The sequence below is a fragment of the Oncorhynchus nerka genome, linkage group LG23 (assembly GCF_034236695.1).
Source record: "Oncorhynchus nerka isolate Pitt River linkage group LG23, Oner_Uvic_2.0, whole genome shotgun sequence".
NCBI classification, from domain to species: domain Eukaryota; kingdom Metazoa; phylum Chordata; class Actinopteri; order Salmoniformes; family Salmonidae; genus Oncorhynchus; species Oncorhynchus nerka.
The window spans coordinates 38684658-38711039 of NC_088418.1; the positions used below are offsets into that span (position 1 = coordinate 38684658).

At 47.5% G+C, this 26382-nt stretch overlaps 1 protein-coding gene across 1 annotated transcript in view; it reads right to left on the reverse strand.

The window, feature by feature from the left end:
• st6gal1 (ST6 beta-galactosamide alpha-2,6-sialyltranferase 1) overlaps positions 1-26382 on the reverse strand; it is a 170594-nt gene that overhangs the window by 20131 nt on the left and 124081 nt on the right. Inside the window, exon 8 of the mRNA XM_029629923.2 lies at positions 796-970. Coding sequence (XP_029485783.2) covers positions 796-970 — 175 coding nt within the window. The remainder of the gene's footprint in view (positions 1-795; positions 971-26382) is intronic.

Consider the following 26382-nt stretch of genomic DNA (forward strand, 5'->3'; position numbering starts at 1 on the left):
GACTGTGTGGCCATGCACGACTCCAACACTAGTATTAAGTTTGCAGACGTCACAACGGCCTGATCACCGATGACGAGACCAGGCAGTGTGGTTCCAGGACAACAACCTCTCGCTCAACGTCAGCAGGAAAAAGGAGCTAATCGTGGACTACATGAAACGGAGGGCCGAGCACGCCCCCATCCACATCGATGGGTCTGTTGTGGAACAAGGTCGAGAGCATCAAGTTCCTCGAAGTCCACATCACCAGGAAAGTATCATGGTCCACACACTTCCCATCAGGAGGCGGAAAAAAGATTTGAGCCTAAAAATCTCTTGCCACCCAAGTCATAGACTGTTCTTTCTACTACCGCATGGCAAGCAGTACCGATGCATCTAGTCTGGAACCAACAGGACCCTGAACAGCTTCTACCCCCAAGCTATAAAACTGCTAAATAGTTAGTTAAATAGTTCACCAAAAGCTACCCGGAATATCTGCATAGACCCTTTTTGCACTAATCTCTTTTGACTCATCACATACGCTGCTGTTACTTACTGTTCATTAGTTATCCCTTTGCCTAGTCACTTTATCCCTACCTACCTCAATTACCTTATATCCCTGCACTTTTACTGGTACCCCATGTATATTTTCCCTCTGCAATGTTTGGAAGGGCCCATCAGTAAGCAGTCTACACCTGTTGTTTATGAAGCATGTGACAAATACAATTTGATATGATAGACTATTGAGTTCTACCCCTGATCTGCCTTGATCTCTATATGGTAACCAAAAAGGTTAGTAGAATTCACTGTATAGTTTACCCAGCAGTCCAGAGGAGGGCGGGTTCTTCTGGATGGGCTCGGCCATGTTGTCCTGGATTCGCTGCCAGAGCTGCCACTCAAAGCTGGGGTGCAGGATGTAGAAGGGCTGGAGGGGGTGGAGCCTCCTGTACCGCTGGTACTGGGCGAAGATGGGGTAGTCAGTCTTGTTGTACCACTGAGAAAGGGCAGTGGGTGGGGAGGAGAGGAGATGAGAAAGCAACAGGGATCAAGTGGAGAAGAGAAGAAAAGGTTTTTGTGTTGGTACTTTCTGTCCATGTAATTTAAATTGAATATTCAACAACATCTACCGCTGCCTAATTAGGATTCGGCACTCACTGTCACAGCCAGGTTCCATTCCCAGTCAGGGACCTACTCTTTTAAGCATTATATTCTACTGTGTACACACTACACTGTATTCTGTTCAAGTCAACATAGATATATATATTTTCCCCCCCTTTATTTATCTAGGCAAGTCAGCTAAGAACAATTCCTTATTTACAATGACAGTCTAGGAACAGTGAGTTAAATGCCTTTTTCAGGGGCAGAACAACAGATTTTTACCTTATCAGCTCAGGGATTCGATCTAGCAACCTTTCAGTACTGGCCAAACGCTCTACACACTAGGCTACCTGCCACCCCTAATTTGATATTCATATTTGTTTTTCACACACCTTAGTACACACATTTATTTATTTGGATGTGAAAAGTGGTAGTAACATTGTAAACAAAATGGTGGACTCATTTATTGAACCTTTATTTAAGCAGGAAGTCATCCTGAGTCCACGGTCTTTTTCACAGATGAGCCCTGCATGATATGGAGGACCAAAGCTGCCATAATTAGAATGAAATGAATAAATACATAAATGCAGACAAATAGATACAAACACGAATATGTAAATACATCCACACATAAAGAGATAAAAAAAGAGAATAAACACATAAATAGATAAACAATGATTTAAATAATGAATCCCACTTTCTTAAATTTTTTTCATTAATATTATTTCTGTAATTCTTCCTCCAAGCAAACATATGTGGGTGGTATCTAACACACCATTGCTAGATCAATGCCACAGCTCATTGATCAATTTCATTTGACTGGGCTGCATTCGGTATGACAGAACGTGTTCAAAGTTTAAAGGCCATGTTTCACATTAGCACCCCCAAACAATAATGTGTAGCACATATAGGTGTGTATCAATATGAAATCTCACTTTTGGGGTGGAAATTGTAGATAAAAAACGAGTATATTGTAATGACCTGACTAGTTCATAAAGGAACAATTGTCCAGACAGAGGTTTGAGTTTACGAATTGACGGCTTATTAACCCAACTTCACACAGGCTACTGTTTGGCCATAACCCACCCCAAATAAATAAAGAATACCCTAGTAAACAACCGTGACCTTCTCTTGTGAAGGCCAGATGTAAGAGATGGTTAAACCTGGTCGTAAATTCCAATACTCAATCCCCCTGCCCAAACCAACCTCCACGCCACTCCGCCAACCACCAGGATGCCCGGCATCAGAACATTCCAGGCATTCCTGTGATTGGCAGATAGCAGGTTGATTGGCGAACACTGGGTATTGGTAAGTACAACACAACCAACTAATAGCCTAACACATAACACACAGCTGTCTGTGCTGGGCGCTGGTCCCCCCCCCCCCCATCACAAAGTTCCTCATCCCCAAGGGAACAAACAAAGTCGCTGAAGCGACCCGGAGGTCTCCTTTGCCTGCATGGCTGTGAAGGTCGCAGATTGTCCAGATGTGAAACAGGGGGCTCCATCCACGGGGGCTGCCCCTCTGGAACCCAGAGGATGAAGGCAGGGACATAGGGTACAAGGATGCGGGAACGGGGAATACAGTCTGTGGCTCCGGGGACCCACGAGGTGACACAGGGAGGGAGACTGGGGGAGTGGGCTGTCTGGAGCCTTGTCTGCAAAACATGGGGGTGGGTGCCTGGAGAATGAGAGGGGAGGGGAATTGTGGGGGTCCCTGGGGTTTGGGGAGAAGAGGCCCCTCTGTATGGGGCTAACCTGTCCTGTTGAATTGCCAGGGGGAGAAAGCTGCACCTGGTAAACAACCTCCCCTACCCTCTCCAGGATGCTGCAGGGTCCCACCCAGTGACTGTCCAACTTGGGGCATCTGCCTTTCTTTCTCAGGGGGCTGTAGACCCAGATCAGCTTCCCAGCCACAAAGTGCCTTCCCCGGGTGTGCACGTGATAGTTCCTCTTCTGCCTCATATCTGTATTCACCAGCTGCTCTCTGGTGAAGGTGTAGGCTATCTCCAGGCGGTCCTGGAGTCTCCAGGCATACTCTTGCCCCGGGGGCACACGAGGGCTATCCAGGGGCCGACCAAACACCATCTCCGCAGGGGTGCGGATCTCTCTCCCCAGCATGAGGAGGGCAGGTGTGCAGGAGGTGGAGTCTTGGACAGGGGAGTGGTATGCCATGAGGACCATAGCCAGGTGCTTGTCCCAGTCATGCTGGTGTTTGGCAAAGACAATGGTCAGCTGCTGTCCAAGCGTTTTGTTGAAGCGCTCCGTCAATTTGAGGATGGAGAGGAGTAGTGCAGGTCTTTTGCATACCCAGCCTCTCAAACATGGTGGCGAACACACGGGACTCAAAGTTTCTGCCTTGGTTGCTGTGGATGGACTCCGCAGCTCCAAACCTGCTGAACATCCCCGCTATCAGGGCGTCAACGATGGTCTCTGCCTCCTGGTCAGGCAGAGCATAAGCCCCGGGCCATGGCTGTGAGCACCCAGCGGTTTCCATTGTCTGTGGTGGGGAACGGCCCAACTACATCCACTCCCAACCTCTCTCCATGGGAGCCCCCACTGGGAACTGTTGGAGCTGAGCATGAGAGCAGCCTGGGGGACCCTTTCTCACTGTGCAGTTGTCACAGAGGCGGAAAAAGTCCTCCACATCCCTCTTGTGCTTCCCCCAGTAAAAGGCCTGACGGAGGCGGCGGAGTGTTTTTGTGACACAAAAGTGTCCTGTCCCCACCCTTCCATGAGTGCTCTGGAGCACAGCCTCCCACCGCGCTTTTGGGACCACCACCTGCCCCCTCTCCTCTCCCATGCCCGCTGTAGCACGCCATCAGCCAGCCGCAGTCTCTCAAACTTTGACCACAACAATTTGGTCGCGAGTGAGAGTCTCAGCTGCGCCCCAGCTGCTGCCCCCATTCAGCCACTTCGACAGTCTGCAGCTCACAGGCCCGCTCGCCCGACACACTGTGGCACAGACCCCCTCCTCTGCACACAGCTCTCTCTTATGTCCCTCTCTCAGCTCACAGTGGTGGCACCTGTCTGCAATACAGGACCAACGGGACATGGCGTCAGCGTTGGAGTGGCGTGCCCCTGCCCTGTGCACAACTGTGAAGTCGTACGGCTGAAGACATGAGCCACTGAAGAGCAGAGTGGTCAGTCCTTATAGTAGAGGGCAGGCCACCCAGGTAGTACTTGAAGTTGATGGATACCACAACAGCCAAGAGCTCCCGCCGGGTGACAGTAGCGGCACTCATGTTTGTCAAATGTTTTGCTGAAGTACGCCATCACTCTCTCACCCTCTGGCTCCACATGGGCCAGCACCCTACCCATGCCCACATTGCTTGCATCTGTGTCCAGGATAAAGGGCAAGGTGAGGTCAGGGGGGTGAGCACGGGGCCTTGATCAGTGCACGTTTCAGGGTGTTGAGACCTGCGACCTACGGCAGCCACACACTCCAGCACACGCTGTAGCACCACAAGGGCTGACTGGAAGGCACTGCCATGGGCCAGGATGTCATCGAGGTATACCAGACACTGCTGTCGGGGGATGCCTTCCAGCACCCTGTCCATCAAACGCTCAAAAGTAGCTGGAGCGTTGCACAGGCCGAAGCACAGGACCTTGAACTGCCAGTATCCTCTGTTAGTGGAGAACGCAGTTTTGGTTCTGGCCTCTGGGGAGAGGGGCACCTGCCAGTAGCCACTGCGGAGGTCTAGTGAGGAGAACCAGGAGGACCCCCTAACAAGGTCCAGCGAATCATCGATACGTGGTATGGGTTTTGAGTCCTTCCTGGTTACCTCATTCAGCCACCTGTAGTCCGCACAGAACCTCAGCTTGCCCCCCTTCTTAGGAACCATGACGATTGGCGCCGCCCAGGGGCTGTCTGAGGGCTCGATGAAGTCTGCCCGCTGCATCTCCAACACAGCCTTGTCTGCCGCCTCCTGGCGTGTCAGCGGGACATCACCTGTGTCGATCTCATGCTGCACCAGATGAGTCTGACCCACCTCTTCCTCACTCAGCGCAAAGCTGTCTCTGAATTCAAACAGCAACTGCCACAACCATTCCTGCTGCTCGGGGTCAAGATGAACACAGTTCCTCCACCATATCTCCCTCACTGCAGACAGTGTCCTTTCCTCTCCCATCTGGGATAACTGGGCTGGGGGGGCGCGGCCGGGCTCACGGAGGGATGTGTCGTGGAGGTAGCTGGGGGAATGTAACACACAGTCGTAGTTGACAGAGAGGCTGGGGAAAAGGGGGGAGGGGGGGGGGGGGGCAGCCATGAGTCTCTGTGGCTTTAACTGTTGGAGTAAAGGGTTTGTTGGGTTGAGTGAATGTGACATTATGGGGGGGCATGGTGACTGCCGGCCCTCCCTGGAAGCTCAGTGTGCCCCCAACTGGCAGCCTGTGCTCCTAATAAAGTCCAACCACAGGATACAAGGGTCCTGCACATCCGCCACCCACACAGGATGACGCACAGTCCTGCTCCCCTACTGTCAGAGTCATCATTCCCTTCCCTTTCATGGGTTCCAGCTCACCTGTGACTGTGCAGAGCTGCACAGTTGTGGGCTCCAACCTGGCACAATATCTGGCCTCACCAGGGTTACTGTGGACCCAGTGTCCACCAGGGCAGAGCAGGGCAACCCCCCCCCTCACAGTAACAAGGACATGACAAAAGTCCCCAACACAGGTCCAGCCTACCACCACAACAGGCTCCATCAGCTTGCCATTGTCTGCTTCTGGGGGAAGTGGAGCCTTGCTTCCACGTCTGTGCCGGTGGGCTCTTCCTGAAGATGATGGTGGTTGGGAAAGAGAGCCAGGTGTCCGCACTTCCCGGGTTATGCAGACCCCAAGTCGATTCCCTGAGCTCTGGGGGACATGGGGCAAACTTGCTGCAGATGGCCTGGCTGGCCACACCCCCAGCAGACCCTGGGACCAGGGCGTGTGTTTCGTGTTGCCTGTAGCGACACAGCACAAATTAGTTCAGTCATTTCAGCCAACAATGCAGGTTTTTCCGGCTCTGGGCTGCACTGCCCCCCAGCCCACACAGTGGGTCTGTCTCCCTGCACTCCCACCAAAGCCCCAGTTGAAGCTCCAGCCCACACCAGCTCCCTCTCCATAGCCATCTCCAAGGCTATCTGCAATGACTCAGGATGAGCCAGCTGGGCCTTTATGCGCAGCTCCGTTCGAGAGAGCGCCAGTATGAATTGGTCCCGTGCTAGCTCGCTCTGCACGCAGCCCGGGCTGTACACACTGTCCAAAGCGTCTCCTCAATGCTCCCACTAAAGACCAAAAATCACGTCTGTCGGGGCTAATCAATATCAAACAGGCCAGAGCATCATCCGTGAGTCACAAAGCCAACTGCAGTCCCCTATCTTCATTTGACCACCCCCCAAAATGAGCTAACAGTTCAAACTGAGCATGAAAAGCTTCCTAATCCGCCTTACCAGAATACATTTACATTTACATTTAAGTCATTTAGCAGACGCTCTTATCCAGAGCGACTTACAAATTGGTGCTTTCACCTTATGACATCCAGTGGAACAGCCACTTTACAATAGTGCTTCAGGGTCTTAAAACCTGTTTGGGATAGGGGGCAGCATTTTCACTGAAACCTCCTGCTACTCAGGCCAAGAAGCTAATATATGCATATTATTAGTAGTATTGTATAGAAAACACTCTGAAGTTTCTAAAACTGTTTGAATGATGCCTGTGAGTATAATAACAGAACTCATATGGCAGGCGAAAACCTGAGAAATATCCAACCTGGAAGTAGGAAATCTGAGGTTTGTAGTTTTTCAACTCATTGCCTGTCGAATATACAGTGTCTATGGGGTCATATTGCACTTCCCAAGGCTTCCACTAGAACGTTGTTTGAGGCTTCTACTGTGAAGTGGGGGCAAATGAGAACTGATTCAACCAGAGGCCTGCCAGAGTGCCATGAGCGGATCACGCACGCACACGTGAGAGCGACCTGCAATTCCATTGCAATTCTAAAGACAAAGGAATTCTCCGGTTGGAACATTATTGAAGATTTATGTTTAAAAACATCCTAAAGATTGATTCTATACTTCGTTTGACATGTTTCTACGAACTGTAATATGACTTTTTGAACTTTTCGTCTGAACTTTCATCTGGACTTGCCCACACCTCGTGAGCTTGGATTTGTTTACCAAACGCAAAAAAAAAACAGGTATTTGGACATAAATTATGGACTTTATCGAACAAAACAAACATTTATTGTGGAACTGTTATTCCTGGGAGTGCATATTGGATGAAGATCATCAAAGGTAAGTGAATAATTATAACACTATTTCTATTTTTTATAACACTATTTTACTGACTCCACAACATGGCGGGTATCTGCATGTCTTGTTTTTGTGTCTGAGCGCCGTATATCTATAATTCTGTGCATAATAGTTGTATCTTTTATCAAAGTTTATTATGAGTATTTCTGTAAATTGATGTGGCTCTCTGAAAATTCGCCGGATGTTTTCGAGGCACAACATTACTGAGATTTTTTAATATAAATATGAACTTTATCGAACAAAACATACACGAGCCTGAGAAGTTTTAACAGATACGGATGCAATCGGGACCTGGGCGCCACCATGTTTGTTTACATCCTGAGCCCCAGATTCCTTGTCCCACCGTGTCGACGTTAGCCCTTCGGTCCGCCCACCAGAATCCGCACGAAGCACAGTCGAAGAAGCACTCATGCCCGCTTCAGCCGCCATCATTCTTTTGTCCTCCCTCAAGCGGCCTCTGTGCTTCGACGCCCTGGCGATCTCCTCAGCCACATCCTACGACGTCCATGCACACGCACCTCCTTGGCCATAATCGTCCCCTACCTCCACCTTCACTTTGGGATTCCCTCGAAGCATTTCCAACCCCCGTTCTCACGTACGTTAGCTAACCATGGAAGTCAGCTAGCTAGCTGGCTAACACGGAACCCAAACCGGCTGCACGCGTGAGCCATCGTGCGCTATCATGCATAAATGTTTTTTGTCCCCCTACACCAAACGCGATCATGACACGCGGGTTAAAATATCAAAACAAACTCTGAACCAATGACATTAATTTGGGGACAGGTCGAAAAGCATTAAACATGTATGGCAATTTAGCTAGTTAGCATGCACTTGCTAGCTAATTTGTCCTATTTAGCTAGCTTGCTATTGCTAGCTAATTTGTCCTGGGATATAAACATTGAGTTGTTATTTTACCTGAAATGCACAATTAATCCACACATAAAATGGCCAACCGAATCGTTTCTAGTTATCTCTCCTCCTTCCAGGCCTTTTCATCTTTGAACTTATATGGTGATCGGCATCTAAACTTTCATAGTATTACCATGACGACCTGCAAAACATTTCGTCTTTCAATCACCGACGTGGGTATAACCAATGAGGAGATGGCACGTGGGTACCTGCTTCTACAAACCAATGAGGAGATGGGAGAGGCAGGACTTGCAGCGCGATCTGCATCAGAAATATAACTGATATATATAATATAACTGATTCTATTTTAGCCCATGGCAACGCAGATGCTTTTTGGCACGCGCGAGCAGTGTGAGTGCCATAATTGAATAACATGGATTTCAACATTTATTTTGCGACTCTCGCAAACGCAATGTGTCCGGTCTGGTCAGCATGTAACTTTTATCAACGTTTTTACTTCTGACACCAATGTAATGACCTGACTAGATCATAAAGGAACAATGTCCAGACAAAGGATTGAGTTTACGAATTGACGGTTTATTAACCCAACTTCACACCGGCCACTGTTTGGCCGTAGCCCCCGCCAAATAAATGAAGGATATCCTATAAAACAACTGTGACCTTGTGAAAGTCAGACATAAGTGAGAGAACAATGGCTAAACCTGGTCTTAACTTCCAATGCTCCATCCCCCTGCCTAACCCCCTCCACCCACGACCAGAATGGCCAGCATCAGAACATTCCAGGCATTCCTGTGATTGGCAGATAGCAGGTTGATTGGCATGGCGGACCCCGCCACTGGGTGCTGGTAAGTACAACACAACCAACTAATAGCCTAACACATAACACACAACTAACTGTCTGTGCTGGTCGCTACACTATGCTGCTGTGACCCACGTGCACCATAAAACACACACAAATACAATTTCCTTCTTTGACATAGAAACAGGTGAACAGTTTTGGAACACTGAGCCATTGATTGCATTAGGTGGCTGTGTTACAAGTGGGTTGCTATAAGGCACCGGACTACAAACATATAGTTTTGAACCTATAAGACAAAGGGATGAGAGTAGGCAAGGAGCCGACGAGAGGAATGTCCAGAAAAGCATGGTAAACTAACATTACTGAGCATCAAGCTAGTTAGCTTGGCTACAACTGATAAAGATGAGTTGGCTAGCTAGCTGTGTTTCATAGCCAGACTTAGTTTTACATTTAGCTTGCTAGCTAATGAACTTAACAACAATTATCAAAAAACATTATTTTCTAGGTAGCTCAATATTTGTCAGATGTAAAGCAAGCAGGATCGTGGCATGTCAGAAGCAATGCATGTTACCTAACTCACGTTAACTAGATCACTTATTAAAACCTCTTAAGGCTAAGTGAGATGTCTGCGTCTCACTTAGCCAACAGGAAATGCAAAATGCTTTTCGGCGAAAGCATGAGAAGCTATTATCTGATTGTCACGCCTTGGTCTTAGTATTTTGTGTTTTCTTTAATTATTTGTTCAGGCCAGGGTGTGACATGGGTTTATGTTGTGGTGTGTTTTTGTATTGGGGTTTAGTAGGTATTGGGATTGCGGCTGAGTAGGGGTGTCTAGAGTAGGCTTGGCTGCCTGAGGCGGTTCTCAATCAGAGTCAGGTGATTCTCATTGTCTCTGATTGGGAACGATATTTAGGTAGCCTGGGTTTCACTGTGTATTTTGTGGGTGATTGTTCCTGTCTTTGTGTTAGTTAGCACCAGGCAGGCTGTATAGGTTTTCGCGTTTCGTTTGTTGTTTTGTAATTTAAGTTATTTCATGTATCGTACATATTTTCATTAAAGAACATGAGTAACCACCACGCTGCATTTTGGTCCGACTCTCTTTCGACAGACGAACGCCGTTACAGAATCACCCACCACACACGGACCAAGCAGCGTGGTAACAGGCAGCGACAGCAGGAGAAACGAAAGGAGGAATGGACATGGGAAGACGTGTTGGATGGCAAGGGTTGTTACACTTGGGAGGAGATACTGGCTGGAAGAGATCGCCTCCCATGGGAACAGGTGGAGGCACTTAGAAGAGCAGAGGCAGCCGGAGAGAGGAGCCGACGATACGAGGGAACACGGTTGGCAAGGAAGCCCGAAAAGCAGCCCCAATAATTTATTGGGGGCTCAGGGAGAGTGTGGCAGAGTCAGGGTTCAGACCTGAGCCAACTCCCCCTGTTAATCGTGAGGAGCAGCGATCAAAGGACTTCTGGACTTGGGAGGAGATATTGGACGGAAAAGGACCCTGGGCACAGCCTGGTGAATATCGACGCCCCAAAGAAGAACTGGAGGCGGAAAAGTGGAGAGGCGCTGGTATGAAGAGGCAGCACGGCGACTCGGATGGAAGCCTGAGAGTCAGCCCCAAAAATTTATTGGGGGGGGCTCACAGGGAGTATGGCTATGCCAGGTAGGAGACCTGCGCAAACTCCCTGTGCTTACCAGGGGGCTAGAGAGACCGGGCAGGCACCGTGTTATGATATGGAGCGCACGGTGTCTCCAGTGCGGGTGCATAGCCCGGTGCGGTACATACCAGCTCTTCGTATTAGCCGGGCTAGAGTGGGCATCGAGCCAAGTAAGGTTGGGCAGGCTCGGTGCTCAAGAGCTCCAGTGCGCCTGCACAGTCCGGTCTATCCAGTGCCACCTCCACACACCAGTCCTCCGGTAGCAGCTCCCCGCACCAGGCTTCCTGTGCGTGTCCTCGGTTCAGTACCACCAGTTCCAGCACCACGCACCAGGCCTTCAGTGCGCCTCGCCTGTTCAGCGCAGCCAGCGCTTTCCTCCTCTCCTGCGCTGTTGGAGTCTCCCGCCTGTTCAGCGCAGCCAGAGCCTTCCTTCTCTACAGCGCTGCTGGAGTCTCCCGCCTGTTTAGCGCAGCCAGAGCCTTTCTCCTCTCCTGCGCTGCCGGAGCCTCCCGCCTGTTTAGCGCAGCCAGAGCCTTCCTCCTCTACAGCGCTGCCGGAGCCTCCCGCCTGTTCAGCGCAGCCAGAGCCTGTCTCCTCTCCTGCGCTGCCGGAGCCTCCTGCCTGTTCAGCACAGCCAGAGCTGTCAGCCTGCATGGAGCAGCCAGAGCTGTCAGCCTGCATGGAGCAGCCAGAGCTGTCAGCCTGCATGGAGCAGCCAGAGCTGTCAGCCTGCATGGAGCAGCCAGAGCTGTCAGTTTACATGGAGCAGCCAGAGCTGCCAGTCTGCATAGAGCTGCCAGTCTGCATAGAGCTGCCAGTCTGCATGGAGCTGCCAGTCTGCATAGAGCAGCCAGAGCTGCCAGTCTGCATGGAGCAGTCAGAGCTGCCAGTCTGCATGGAGCAGCCAGAGCAGCTAGATCCGCCACTCCTATATGTCCCATAAATATCACAATTGGGTATTTTTTTTAATTAAATCCATCCATGTATACCCAAAATGTCCATTTATGAAGCCCGTCTGATCCAGGAAAAAACTGCTTTACAAAATGCAACGTCATTTTTTTTTATTAAAAAAGTTGCCTATAAACTTTGACAAAACACTTCAAACTACTTTTGTAATCCAACTTTAGGTATTAGTAAACGTTAATAATCGATCAAATTGATCACTGGGCGATGTGTATTCAATAGCTCCGCGTCTTGAAATGATGGTCGATATTCTCCCTTTCAAAACTTCCTCTCGTGTACCGGATGACATGAAGTGCCTCTTCTTCATTTCACCAAGGATCAACTTCAAGCCAATTGCCAAGACTGGCGACATCGTGTGGAAGCTGTAGGACTTGTAAACTGGGAGCTATCTATTTTCCCTTGCCATAGACAATACAGCCAACTGGCGGATTGATATTTTTTATTTTTTTTGGTGAACAGTTTTCCTTGGGGTTTTACCTGTTAAACACGTTCTGTTATAGTCACAGACATGATTTAACCAATTTTAGAAACTTCAGAGTGTTTTCTATCCACACCTACTAATCATATGCATATACTATATTCCTGGCATGAGTAGCAGGACGTTGAAATTTTGCGCGATTTTTAACAAAATGTTGAAAAAAATCACGCCAGCTTTATTAAATAATAGAGTGGATACTTAATAAGCTAGCAGCTAGCTAACTACAGTCAAGTAAGGAGGAGCATGTTGTCATGATGGAATAAATTCACCTAGCTAGGTGAAGCTAGCCACAATACAGATTAGCCACAATAGTTGCATTTACTGTTTAATTTAGGAAATGTTAGTGAGATGTGGCATGGTGCCATAAAAAAAAAATAGTTTGACTAGCTATAACATCTCATGTATGTGTAATTTCTCATAGCCGTTATCAGAAAATGGCATGCATACTCAGATCTATTGTCATTTAAAGACATACATGTGAAATATGGATACTGATACTTGAATCATAAATACAGGTACCATTTTCTTGTTAGTCTCTGCAGGTTTGTCATCTGATTTCTTGGAGCCAGGTGGAGATAGATGAAACCATACTGCAAGGCAGGACATTTCTCTGCATCCAGGTTGAGGCTTGCTACCAGCAGGAACATGGAGCACTCTCTGAGTAAGTCATGATATTATTATTTTCCTTTACATTGCATGATACTAGGCAGGAGGCCCTGGGCCAGTGGGAGGTCAGGGCTCACTCTCTTTCTAGCACGCACTAGCCTTCTAGCATGCAAGAGCCTTCTAACCAACGACCTGCAATCTCTCCAGAGCACAGAATAGTAAGCTACACTCATATGCACCATGTAAACCACTGTGGCAGTCTGCCTGTGTGATGACAGTATATTATCCACAGCCACTGGTTGGATTAGATTTATCATACTCATTCCAAATTTCATGCTCTCTCCTCCCTGTAAAAGTCTCCCAGACTTTTATCAAAACTAACACGTGTCCATCCTCCTATCCCAAGGTGAGTCTGCAGGGCTATGGAACTCTAGAAGAGCAGATCAAAACTCCTGCCACCCTGTTGTCAGCTAAATGCTTTTCCTGTGGAAGGATGCAACTATCAAGGCTTTTAAAGGCTGCATTTTGGGGATGACCAAATGCAATAAAGTGTTGTATAAACTCGTGAAAATGTTGTTAGATTACAAAATAATAACATTTTCATAACATGTTTGTCACCAACTTTTACTAACATCCGTGGTAACTGAAACAAAGACAGCTTGGAGCTTATAATTCAGATGGTCTAAAGTAAATGCAAGTCTCATGTCCAGGGTGAATACATTTTTATTAATGTATATCAGACATCACACAGGTGTGTCAACTAATATATACTACCGTTCAAAAGTTCGAGGTCACTTAGAAATGTCCTTGTTTTTGAAAGAAAAGCAAATTTTTTGTTCATTAAAATAACATCAAATTGATCAGAAATACAGTGTAGACATTGTTAATGTTGTAAATGACTGTTGTAGCTGCGGCACTCCAGGAACAGGGTTGCCTAGCCCTTCTCTAGGGTCCTTCAGCACTCCAGGAACAGGGTTGTCTACCCCTGCTCTAGGGTCCTGCAGCACTCCAGGAACAGAGTTGCCTACCCCTGCTCTAGGGTCCTGCAGCACTACAGAAACAGGGTTGCCCACCCCTGCTCTAGGGTCCTGTGGTGAAAGGACTGCTGTGCAAGGTATAAGGCAACAGATTTCTTCCAGGGCCCATATTCACAAAGCGTCACAGAGTAGGGATAGTGATCTAGGATAACCCTCCAATGTGTCAATGTAATTGTACTCAGTGTGAAGGCAAAACTTATTCTAAAATCACTACTATGAAATTCTTTGTGAATATGGGCCCTGCCCAGCAGCATACTGGCCTGTCAGCAATGCCAAATGCAAACAAAACATGAAAAATAATTATGTTAGTCAGTTAACTTAATGACACACTAATGTAAATGTGCACAAGCCCCCTAATCAGCCAAATTACATGAAAACAACACAGCCTATTTGCAGTAAAACAAGGACAGGCATTTTTCATGCCGGGCAAGGGAACAAAGTAGTTTGAAAAAAACTGCTCAAATCTTCAGTACCTACCTACCAATATAACTATCAATTATATAACTCGTTTTTCTTTTCTAGAACTCTAGCTAGAGTCCACTTAGCTAGCTAGCTAAGGTGAACTATGTTGGTGGGGGCTAGCTAGCTAGCTAAGGTGAACTCTGTTGGTGGGGGTAAGATAACGTTAAGCTAGCTTTTCCCCAGCAGTTTCAAGATAGCAGGCTTGTTAATTGTATTTTAATCAACTTTATCAATCAGATGAATAGCTATCAAATATATTCGTTCACCTACGTGTCCCTTCTTCGATGAGGTTGGTATCCAATAAAGGTTGCATTACCGCCACCTGCTGGACTGGAGTATACCTCCCTTATACTTTGCTTTAAAATAACTATAACTACAAATAAATGAACAAATACCCTACAATCTAACCCTACATGCACTAAAAACTCGCCACCCTACTTCACTATTTAAATACAGTTGAAGTTGAAAGTTTGCATACACATTTGAACTATGCAATACAACAAAAAATATATTTGAAAAAATTTGAAATTATAATAATGTCACGAGTCCGACCGAGGGTGGCTTCCCTTCTCGGGCGGGTGGCGCTCTCCTTGTATGTTTATTGGTAGCACCTGTTTATGTATGATTAGTTTGTCTTTATTAGACAGCCGGGCCCGCCTGTTGTTGTGCGGGATTATTTCAGTGTAACCTTCGGCTCTGTTGTAGAGGTACGTGTTAGTGCCTGGTCGTGATTTTTCCGTTGTACATTTTCATTCCCTGTGTTTGGGGCCGTTACTATTGTGAGCACCCTGTGGTGCGTTGGTGCTATTAAAGACGCACAGCATTGCACTCTGTCTCCTGCGTTTGACTCCACGCCCACGACACCCGGAGCATTATAGAATCCCGCACCTCTCAAATTGAATGGAGTCAGCAGGAGCAGCAGCCAACCCTCTCCCATTGATGGAGGAACGGGTTCTCCACCACACCCCCGTCCTCCATCGGATCGGATCCACGATGGATCAGGTGATGGAGAGAATGGACCGATGGGAGAGGAGTGGTCTCCTCTCTCCACCTTCGGCACCCCCGGCTCCGGACTCCCCATCTCCCGACTCCAGCACCCTCCGTCTGACGCTACCGAGGGCTCATGATGGAGCGGCGGCGGGTTGCCAGGGGTTTCTGCTTCAGCTGGAGCTATACCTGGCCACCGTCAGTCACTCCCTTAGGAGCGGAGAGGGTGAGTGTCCTCATCTCCTGCCTCACGGGTCGTGCTCTGGAGTGGGCGAACGCAGTCTGGAATGGCCCAGACTCAGCGCGGGAGCACTACCCAGAGTTTTCCTGCCGCTTCCGTGCCGTGTTTGATCACCCTCTAGATGGCCGAGCGGTGGGAGAACGACTATTTCATCTCAGGAAGGAGAGGAGGAACGCCCAGGATTACGCGCTGGAGTTCCGGACCTTGGCAGCCGGATCTGGGTGGAACGACAGGGCCCTTATGGACCACTACAGGTGTAGTCTCCGAGAGGACGTCCGCCGGGAGTTAGCGTGTCGGGACACCACTCTGTCACTGGATCAGCTGATTGACATGTCCATTCGACTGGACAATCTGCTGGCTGCCCGCGGGCGTTCAGAGAGGGTCCTGTGATTTCCACCACCCAGCCCCTCCGCTCCCATTCCGATGGAGTTGGGAGGGGCTGTGCCGAGGGGTACCGGAGGAGGAGGCCTTCCCTGCACCAACTGTGGTCGGAGAGGACACACGTCTGATCGGTGCTGGGGGGGTCCGTCTGGGAGTAGAGATGGCAGGCGGAACGCTTCTCGGTCACCCCAGGTGAGTCAGCATCAAACTCACCCAGAACCCCCTGTTGGCCACATGTTTGTCTTAACCTTTTTTCTTCACTTTTTTCCCTCTTCCCAGCATAGGGCGCTAGTCGATTCAAGCGCAGCTGGGAACTTTATGGATCGCAGACTCGCCCTTAAGTTAGGGGTTCCGCTGGTGCCGATAGATTCTCCTTTCCCCGTGCACTCCCTAAATAGCCGGCCATTAGGGTCAGGGATGGTCAGGGAGACCACGGTCCCACTGGACATGGTGACGCAGGGGAATCATAGGGAGCGTATCAGTTTTTTTATTATTGATTCGCCTGCGTTTCCAGTGGTGCTGGGGACTCCCTGGCTGGCCCGGCACAATGCTAAAATTTCGTGGAGACAGGGGGTTCTCCAGGGGTGGTCAGAGGAGTGTTCTGGAAGGTGTTTGGGAGTTTCCATCGGTGCCACGTCGGTGGAGAGTCCAGACCAGGGTTCCACGGTGTGCATTCCCCCCGAGTATGCCGATTTGGCAATCGCTTTCAGTAAAGTGAAAGCGACTAAATTACCACCTTATCGACCGGGAAGGGATTGTACGATAGATCTCTGCGCATGTGTCTCTGGTGCGCAAGGTGCTTGGTAGACTGCTGGAGCATGACCTATACGTCAAGGCTGAGAAATGCGTGTTCTCTAAACGAGCCGTCTCTTTTCTGGGATATTGCATTTCCACCTCAGGGCTAGTGATGGAGGGCGACCGCATTAGGGCCGTGCGTAATTGGCCGACTCCGACCACGGTAAAAGAGGTGCAGCGGTTTTTGGGTTTTGCCAACTACTACCGGAGGTTTATCCGGGGTTTTGGCCAGATAGCGGCTCCCATTACCTCACTGCTGAAGGGGGGCCCGGTGCGGTTGCAGTGGTCAGCAGAGGCGGACGGAGCATTCAACAAGTTGAAAGCGTTGTTCACTGATGCGCCCGTGTTGGCGCATCCGGACCCCTCTCTAGCATTCATAGTGGAGGTGGACGCGTCCGAGGCTGGGGTGGGTGCCGTGCTATCACAGCGCTCGGGTACGCCACCAAAACTCCGCCCCTGCGCTTTCTTCTCAAGGAAGCTCAGCCCAGCGGAGCGTAACTATGATGTGGGGGACCGGGAGTTGCTAGCGGTGGTTAGAGCTCTGAAGGTGTGGAGACACTGGCTTGAGGGGGCTAAGCACCCCTTTCTCATCTGGACCGACCACCAGAACCTGGAGTATATTCGGGCAGCTAGGAGACTTAACCCACGTCAGGCAAGGTGGGCCATATTCTTCACCCGGTTCCGGTTTACTTTGTCTTATAGACCGGGCTCCCAGAACGTAAAGGCTGACGCACTGTCCCGCCTTTACGACACAGAGGATGGGTCCACCGAACCTCCTCCCATTCTTCCCGCCTCAAAGCTGGTAGCACCAGTGGTATGGGAGGTGGACTCGGACATCGAGCGGGCGTTACGGGCTGAACCCGCGCCTCCTCAGTGTCCAGCGGGGCGAAGGTACGTGCCGCTTGGTGTTCGGGACAAACTGATTCGGTGGGCTCACGTCCTACCCTCCTCGGGTCACCCTGGGGTGACGAGGACAGTGGGGAGCCTTCAGGGGAGGTATTGGTGGCCTACTTTGGCTAAGGACGTTAAGGGTTATGTCTCCTCCTGTTCAGTGTGCGCTCAGAGTAAGGCTCCTAGGCACCTTCCTAGAGGGAAGTTACAACCCCCTCCCCGTTCCACAGCGGCCATGGTCACATCTGTCCATAGATTTCATGACCGATCTTCCGCCGTCTCAGGGGAACACCACGGTTCTAGTGATTGTGGATCGGTTCTCTAAGTCCTGCAGTCTCCTCCCGTTGCCCGGTATCCCTACAGCCCTACAGACTGCGGAGGCGTTATTCACCCATGTCTTTCGGCACTACGGGGTGCCGGAGGACATAGTTTCTGATCGGGGCCCCCAATTCACGTCTCGGGTATGGAGAGCGTTCATGGAACGCTTGGGGGTCTCTGTCAGCCTGACCTCCGGTTATCACCCCGAGAGCAATGGGCAGGTGGAGAGAGTGAACCAGGAGCTGGGTAGGTTTCTGCGGTCGTATTGCCAGGATCGGCCAGGGGAGTGGGCACGATACATTCCCTGGGCTGAAATGGCTCAGAACTCACTACGCCACTCCTCTACTAACGTGTCCCCTTTTCAGTGTGTGTTGGGGTACCAGCTGGTCCTGGCACCATGGCATCCGAGCCAGACCGAGGCTCCTGCGGTGGAGGAATGGGTACAGCGCTCCAAGGAGACCTGGAGGGCCGTCCAGGAATCTCTACAACAAGCGAGTGGACGGCAGAAGAGGAGTGCTGACTGCCACCGCAGTGAGGCCCCCGTGTTTGTACCGGGGGACAGGGTCTGGCTCTCGACCCGAAACCTACCTCTCCGCTTGCCCTGCCGGAAGCTGGGTCCGCAGTGTGTAGGGCCCTTTAAAGTCCTGAGGAGAATAAACAAGGTGTGTTATCGATTACAACTCCCTATTATCGTATTAACCCCTCGTTTCATGTGTCTCTCCTCAGGCCGGTGGTAGCTGGTCCCCTGCAGGACAGTGAGGTGCCGGAGGTCCCTCCCCCCCCCTCTGGACATCGAGGGGTCCCCGGCGTAAACGATCCGGGCCATTCTGGACTCAAGACGCCGGGTGAGGGTCCTGCAGTACCTCGTGGACTGGGAGGGGTACGGCCCGGAGGAGAGGTGCTGGGTACCGGTGGGGGACATCTTGGATCCATCCATGTTGAGGGATTTCCATCGCCTCCATCCGGATCGCCCTGCACCTCGTCCTCCGGGGCGACCTTGAGGCCGGTGTCGGCGCGCTGCGGGAGCCGCGCGTCAGGGGGGGGTACTGTCATGAGTCCGACTGAGGGTGGCTTCCCTTCCCGGGCGGGTGGCGCTCGGCGGTCGTCGTCACCGGCCTATTAGCTACCACTGATTGTCTTTCCTCCCCCTCCTTGTATGTTTATTGGTAGCACCTGTTTATGTATGATTAGTTTGTCTTTATTAGACAGCCGGCCCTCCTGGTTGTTGTGCGGGATTATTTCAGTGTAACCTTCGGCTCTGTTGTAGAGGTACGTGTTAGTGCCTGGTCGTGATTTTTCCGTTGTACATTTTCATTCCCTGTGTTTGGGGCTGTTACTATTGTGAGCACCCTGTGGTGCGTTGGTGCTATTAAAGACGCACAGCATTGCACTCTCTGTCTCCTGCGTTTGACTCCACGCCCACGACACCCGGAGCATTACAAATAATAAAAAAAGAATGAGACATAGGCTACATATTATACATTAAGTGTGAAACTTAAGGATTATTATCGATGTGAGGGGAGTTCCTCCATATAATCAATAAAAGGTTGCCAAATTCTGTAAAATGTCTTCGTTCCTCAAGCAGTAAGTCATTTTCTACAGTGGGATACAATTATTAACTTCTGATAGCCACATTGCAACTGGCAGGGGGAATCCGATTTCCATTTCAAGTCAATACATTTCTTGGCAATCGCTAGCAATATTTCTGTTAGCTTTATAGTATGGCTTTGCCTAAGATTGGAATAAGTAAAGTCACCCAGTAGACAGACCTCAGGGCCTAAAGGGAATACAACCCCGTGAATTGAGGATATGGCATCGCATCCCCCTGCCAGAAACGGTGTAGTTTTGAACACTGCCAAGTGGAATGCAGGAATGTTCCATCATCTGTATCTGGAGTTCAATGTGGAAGTAACACCATCCCTGCATAGGTCACTCCATAGATCCTCTCCATAGACCCTCATCAAGATTACTACCCAGATCTTTTCCCCATCTAAGTCGGGGTTTATCTAGCTCAGGCAGTGGTAGTCCTGACATAAGAGCATCGTAAACACGGGAAATGGTCACGAACAGTGGTTGGTCTGCGTGGCAGAGTTGTTCAATAGGTGACATCTTCGGTAGGTTCCATTGTCCCTTGAGAGTCACCCTAATAAAGTTTCGTAGTTGTAGGTAGCTAAAGAAGTCCCTGTTAGACAAGTGGTATTTCTGTTTCAGCTGATCAAAAGACATAAGAACTCCCTCCTCATAACAATGTTACAGAAGAGTGATACCCTTATCAGACCATGGTCTAAAGTTACTATTCTGGAAAAACATAGGAATCAATCTATTGTTCCATAGAGGGGTTTTAGGGGAAAGAAATTCCTCTCGTCTGAACAGCTCATGCGGTTTGCACCATGCCAGGACAGAATGTATAATTAAAAGGTTGTCTGATAGTTTTTTATAGATTTCCTGTCCTATTTGTAAAACAAGTCTGACCCAGTGTCCTCATTTACCTCAAACTGTTCAATGTTCAACCATGAAGGAGAAGGACCATTGTCAAACCTCTGAGCCAGAAATCGAGACTGTGCAGCCCAGTAGTACATTCTGAAATTGGGGAGGTTTAAGCCCAGTTGACCATAATCAAGGGTCAGTTTGTCCAGGCTAACTCTAGGGGTTTTGCCGTGCCAGATCTGGTCAGCTTGTCGACAGAGGAAAATATTGTTACGGGCACAGGGATGGGGAGAGATTGAAACAAATGTAGAAATCTGGGCAGGACATTCATTTAAATTACATTAATATTACCCAGTAGAGTGAGAGGCAAGTCCATTCATTTACACAGGTTGCCCTCCACCTTTTGCAACAAGCTGGCCAGATTGAGTTTATAGAGGTTGTTCAGGTTACCATCCACCATTATGCCCAAATATGTGAAGCCCATAGGTGACCATCTAATGAGGCAACTTATGCCTGATGTTATGATGGTCAAAGACAGACAACGGTAAGATTTCGCTTTTATCAAAATTGACCTTGTATCCAGAGAAAGAACTATAACACTGTAATGGGTTCTGTAAATGAGAGAGGGAATGTTCCGGGTTCGTTAGAAATAAGATGAGGTCGTCCGCAAAGAGTGATAACTTATGGGTATGGGGGCCCACCTCAAAGCCATGTATGTCAGGGCACGTTCCAATAGCCTCAGCCAGTTCGATAGCGAGGGCAAAGAGGTGGGGTTTGTGCTGCTACCATGTTGTTGTTGACCAACAGGGGGAGACATGACTCTAGTCTCTTATAGAGCATTCTTGGTGACCAGTTTACAATCTGTATTAAGGACAGAGATTGGTCTATAGGAAGCGCACTTTAACCTCTTCAGTCGACCCTCTACTTTTTTGAACATTCTGTTAAAAATCGCGCAACATTTCAGCGCCCTGCTACTCATGCCAGGAATATAGTATATGCATTTGCTTAGTCTGTGTGGATAGAAAACACTCAGACGTTTAAAAAACTGGTTAAATCACTGCTGTGGCTTTACCAGAACGGCATTTACATCGAAAAGCACAGGAAAAACTGATCACTGAAAATGGGGAAAATATATCCATGCGCTACTTGAACCCATTGATAAAGGTGAACCACAATTAATTGCCTGAGGTTGCAGTACCTACAGCTTCCACAGGGTGTCTAGAGTCTTGTCATTTCCCTTCGAGTTTTTTCTTGGTCAAACACATACAGGACACCGTATCTAATCCGGTCTAGGGCCGGATATTTTCGTTGAGTTTCTAGCCGGACATTTTTCCAGACGGACAGCTAATGATCTTTACATCGCCTCCTGATGAATTTTATCGCTTATTAACGTTTACTAATACCTAAAGTTGCATTACAAACGTATTTCGAAGTGTTTTGTGAAAGTTTATCGTCGACTTTTTGAATTTAAAAAAATGACGTTACGTTTTGAAACTATGTTTTTTTCGTTTATCACACAGTCTACATATAACGATATCTAGGCTTTATATGGACCGATTTAATCGAAATAAAGACCCAAATAATGTTTATGGGACATCTAGGAGTGCCAACAAAGAAGATGGTGAAAGGTAATGAATGTTTTCTATTTTATTGTGCGGTTTGTGTAACGCCGAAATGCTAATTATTTTGTTTACGTCCCCTGTGGGTCTTTTGGGGTGTTGCATGCTATCAGATAATAGCTTCTCATGCTTTCGCCGAAAAGCATTTTAAAAATCTGACTTGTTGCCTGGATTCACAACGAGTGTAGCTTTAATTCGATACCCTGCATGTGTATTTTAATGAACTTTTGAGTTTTAACTAATACTATTAGCATTTAGCGTAGCGCATTTGCATTTCCAGAGCTCTAGTTGGGACGCAAGCGTCCCGAGTAGAAGCAACAGGTTAATGGTTTTTCCCTTTCTTGTGAATTACTGACTCTGGAAAATAGTTTTAAGCACCTCCGTAAGGTAGGGTACCAACAGCTCCTTAAATTCTTTGTAGAACTCTGGAGGGGGATTTAAATCCAGGGGATTTATTAGAAGGCCTCCAACAATTCAGGGACTGAAGACTGTTTCCTCAGGCACTCTCTGTCTTCCTCTGACCGTCATGGGAAGTTGGGAGAGAAAAGAGTTGATCTCTGATAGATCATTGCTTGATTGGGAAGTATAGAGGTCCTTGTAATGTTTCTTAAAAGTATCATTCATTTCAGTAGGGTCGAAAGATATCTCATTAGTAAGAGTTTCTATAGCCTTAATTGTCCTACTACTTTCCTCTGCTTTCAGTTGCCATTCCAATACTTTGTGTGCTTTCCCTCCAAGCTCGTAGTAATGCTGTTTTGATTTAGTGACGGCCTCCTCAGCTTGATACGTGTTCAGAGTACTATATTTCAGGTTCTTTGGCTCAGAGATTTCAGATTCAAGGGGATTCAGTTTCGCACTGTGTCCCCTCAGATAGGCTATCAATGCGTCCCAAAGAATGAAACTGTCAGGAGCGGAGGGTTTGTTTGTCAAAGTAAAACTATTGATCTGCTCTTTGATGAATAAACAAAATTCAGGTTGCTTCAGGAGTGTAGAATTTAGTCTCCATCTACAGTACTGTGAAAAGGTTTTAGGCAGGTGTAAAGTAATGCTGCAGAGTAAGAGTGCTTTCAAAAATAGACATGTTAATATATTATATTTATCAATTAACTAAATGCAAGTTAGCCTATGAACAGAAGAAAAATCTAAATCACATCTATATTTGGTGTGACCACCCTTTGCCTTCAAAACAGCATCAATTATTGTAGGTACACTTGCACAAAGTCAGGGATTTTATAGGCATATAGTCAGGTGTATGATTAAACAATTATACCAAACAGGTGCTAATGATCATCAATTCAATATGTAGGTTGAAACACAATCATTAACTGGAACAGAAACAGCTGTGTAGAAGGAATAAAACTGGATGAGGTACAGCCAAACTCAGTTTAGAAGGTGAGGTTGCTGAAGACAGTTTACTGTCAAAAGTCATACACCATGGCAAGACTGAGCACAGCAACAAGACACAAGGTAGTTATACTGCATCAGCAAGGTCTCTCCCAGGCAGACATTTCAAGGCAAACAGGGGTTTCTTTTGAAGAAGCACAAAGAAACGGGCAACGTTGAGGACCGTAGACGCAGTGGTCGGCCAAGGAAACTTACTGAAGCAGATGAAAGACACATCATGCTTACTTCCCTTCGCAATCAGAAGATGTCCAGCAGTGCCATCAGCTCAGAATTGGCAGAAAACAGTGGGACCCTGGTACACCCATCTACTGTCCGGAGAAGTCTGGTCAGAAGTGGCCAAAAAGCCATACCTCTGACATGGAAACAAGGCCAAGCAACTCAACTATGCACAAAAACACAGGAACTGGGGCGCAGAAAAATGGCAGCAGGTGCTCGGGACTGATGAGTCAAAATGTGAAATATTTGGCTTTAGCCGAAGGGCTAGAGAGCGGTACATGAATGAGTGTCTGCAGGCAACAGTGAAACATGGTGAAGGTTCCTTGCAAGTTTGGGACTGTATTTCTGCACATGGAGTTCAGGATTTGGTCAGAATTAATGGTCTCCTCAATGCTGAGAAGTACAGGCAGATACTTATCCATCATGCAATACTATCAAGGAGGCATCTGATTGGCCCCAAATGTATTCTGCAGCATGACAATGACCTCAAACATACAGCGAAAGTCATTAATTACTGTTAAAGTTGTACTTTTTTTGTCTCATTTCTTGTCTGTTTCACAAGAAAATAAATGTTACATCTTCAAAGTGGTAGGCATGTTGTGTAAATCAAATGATACAACCCCCCCCCCCCCCCCCCAAAAAAAACATTTTAATTCCAGGTTGTAAGGCAACAAAATAGGAAAAATGCCAAAGGGGTGAATACTTTCACACGCCACTGTAGAAGAATTGATGCTGTTTTGAAGGCAAATGGTGGTCACACCAAATATTGATTTGATGTAGATTTTTCTTCTGTTCACTCACTTTGCGTTTTGTTTTTGCATACCTGCCCAAAACTTTTGCACAGTACTGTATATGCTCCATTTACCTTAGTAGGAATGGAGATTGATAATACCAGAGGAGAATGGTCACGAAGCAATCTGGGGAGATACTCAGTATCTAACACTGATGGTGCTTTAGCAACCTGAAGGAAGGAAGAAATTCTGAATAAACTGAAGTTGAAGTTAGGAGCATAAATATTCAATAGGGTCCAAGACTCCGAATACATATGCCTTTGCACCAAAACAAACCTGCCTTAGGGATCAGACATGATGTTGCTGACACAGAAGGGAATGTGTTTACTTATCAAAATTGCAGTTCCTCTTGCTTTGAAGTTAAAAGAGGATGCGAATACTTGTCCTACCCATTCCCTCATTAATTTCTTGTGTTCGCTGGCTGTAAGATCTGTTTCTTGCAAAAACACAATGTCAGCCTTTAATTGACATTTTACATTTAAGTCATTTAGCAGACGCTCTTATCCAGAGCGACTTACAAATTGGTGCTTTCACCTTATGACATCCAGTGGAACAGCCACTTTACAATAGTGCATCTAGGTCTTTTAAGGGGGGTGAGAAGGATTACTTTATCCTATCCTAGGTATTCCTTAAAGAGGTGGGGTTTCAGGTGTCTCCGGAAGGTGGTGATTCTTACAGTATGTATAGACTATTTTCCTCTAAACTGTGCTGTTAAGACCTTTTACTTTGAATGTGACATATATTAGTGAATTATGCATGGGCTGGGTTTCTAATATACAACCGACTGGGAATTCCTCATATGTAAATAGTCAGGTAATGTTTCAACTTTAGTTTGAACACTGAAGTGACCTGTGTCTCTTTAAGAAGGAAATGACATTTAACATAGAAAAACCCCAGAAACCCCACCCATGCCGATTGTCGGACATAAACCACAATCCCAACAATCAAACATGAAAACACTTGTAGAGATACATTGTTGCTCGCTTTCCATCTTGCTCTTACTAGCTAAACCTTGCTGTAAACTAAAACCTACGAGCTCTCTAAGTTGAAAACAAACTTTGTGAATACACATTTATGGCTGAATATTTACTGTCCACAATAAGGGCTGCTTGAGTCTCTATTCAGGAGAGGAGAAATGTAAATGGGGAAAAAGGCAATGGGTCTAAGCCTACTAATTTGCCTAGCCCAGTGGATATTGACAAAACCAAGATACATTATCCTGTAAATCCCACCATTGAGAAAAAAACTGTTGAAAATGTTCAAATCAACTGTAGCAACCAAATTGCGGGGTAAACAGATCCAAATTCCAAGTAGACATCAGGCGCTCAGTCCCAGGACAGCACAAACAAGAAAAACAACTATAAACTGCATCTTATCCCATGGATATTGTCAGGATTTGGCCAGGATTGTTCAGGTTTTGGTCACTAGATGCCCCCATGGCGCTTTTTTGACCCTTTTGTTTTCCCTTGTTCTAGTTATTAGTTGCACCTGTGCCTCATTTCCCTTGAATGTATTTAAACCCTTAGTGTTCCTCAGTTCCTTGCTCTGTGTTTGTATGTTAGCACCCAGCCATGCTGTGAACTTTTGTTTCTCTAGTTGGGGAGGAACTCAATTTAACCTTGCGCAATACCCTAGATGTAGTACCACCCCTAAAAACTAAAAACATTTGTCATAAGAAACTAGCTCCCTGGTATACAGAAAATACCCGAGCTCTGAAGCAGGCTTCCAGAAAATTGGAATGGAAATGGCGAGACACCAAACGGGAAGTATAACGACTAGCTTGGAAAGACAGTACCGTGCAGTATCGAAGAGCCCCCAACTTAATTGAGGAAAAATTATTTTTGATACTGTCGCAAAGCTAACTAAAAAGCAGCATTCCCCAAGAGAGGATGGCTTTCACTTCAGCAGTAATAAATTCATGAACTTCTTTGTGGAAAAGATCATGATCATTAGAAAGCAAATGAAAGACTCAACTTATTAAATCTGCGTATTCCTCCAAAGCTCAGTTGTCCTGAGTCTGCACAACTCTGCCAGGACCTAGGATCAAGAGAGACACTCAAGTGTTTT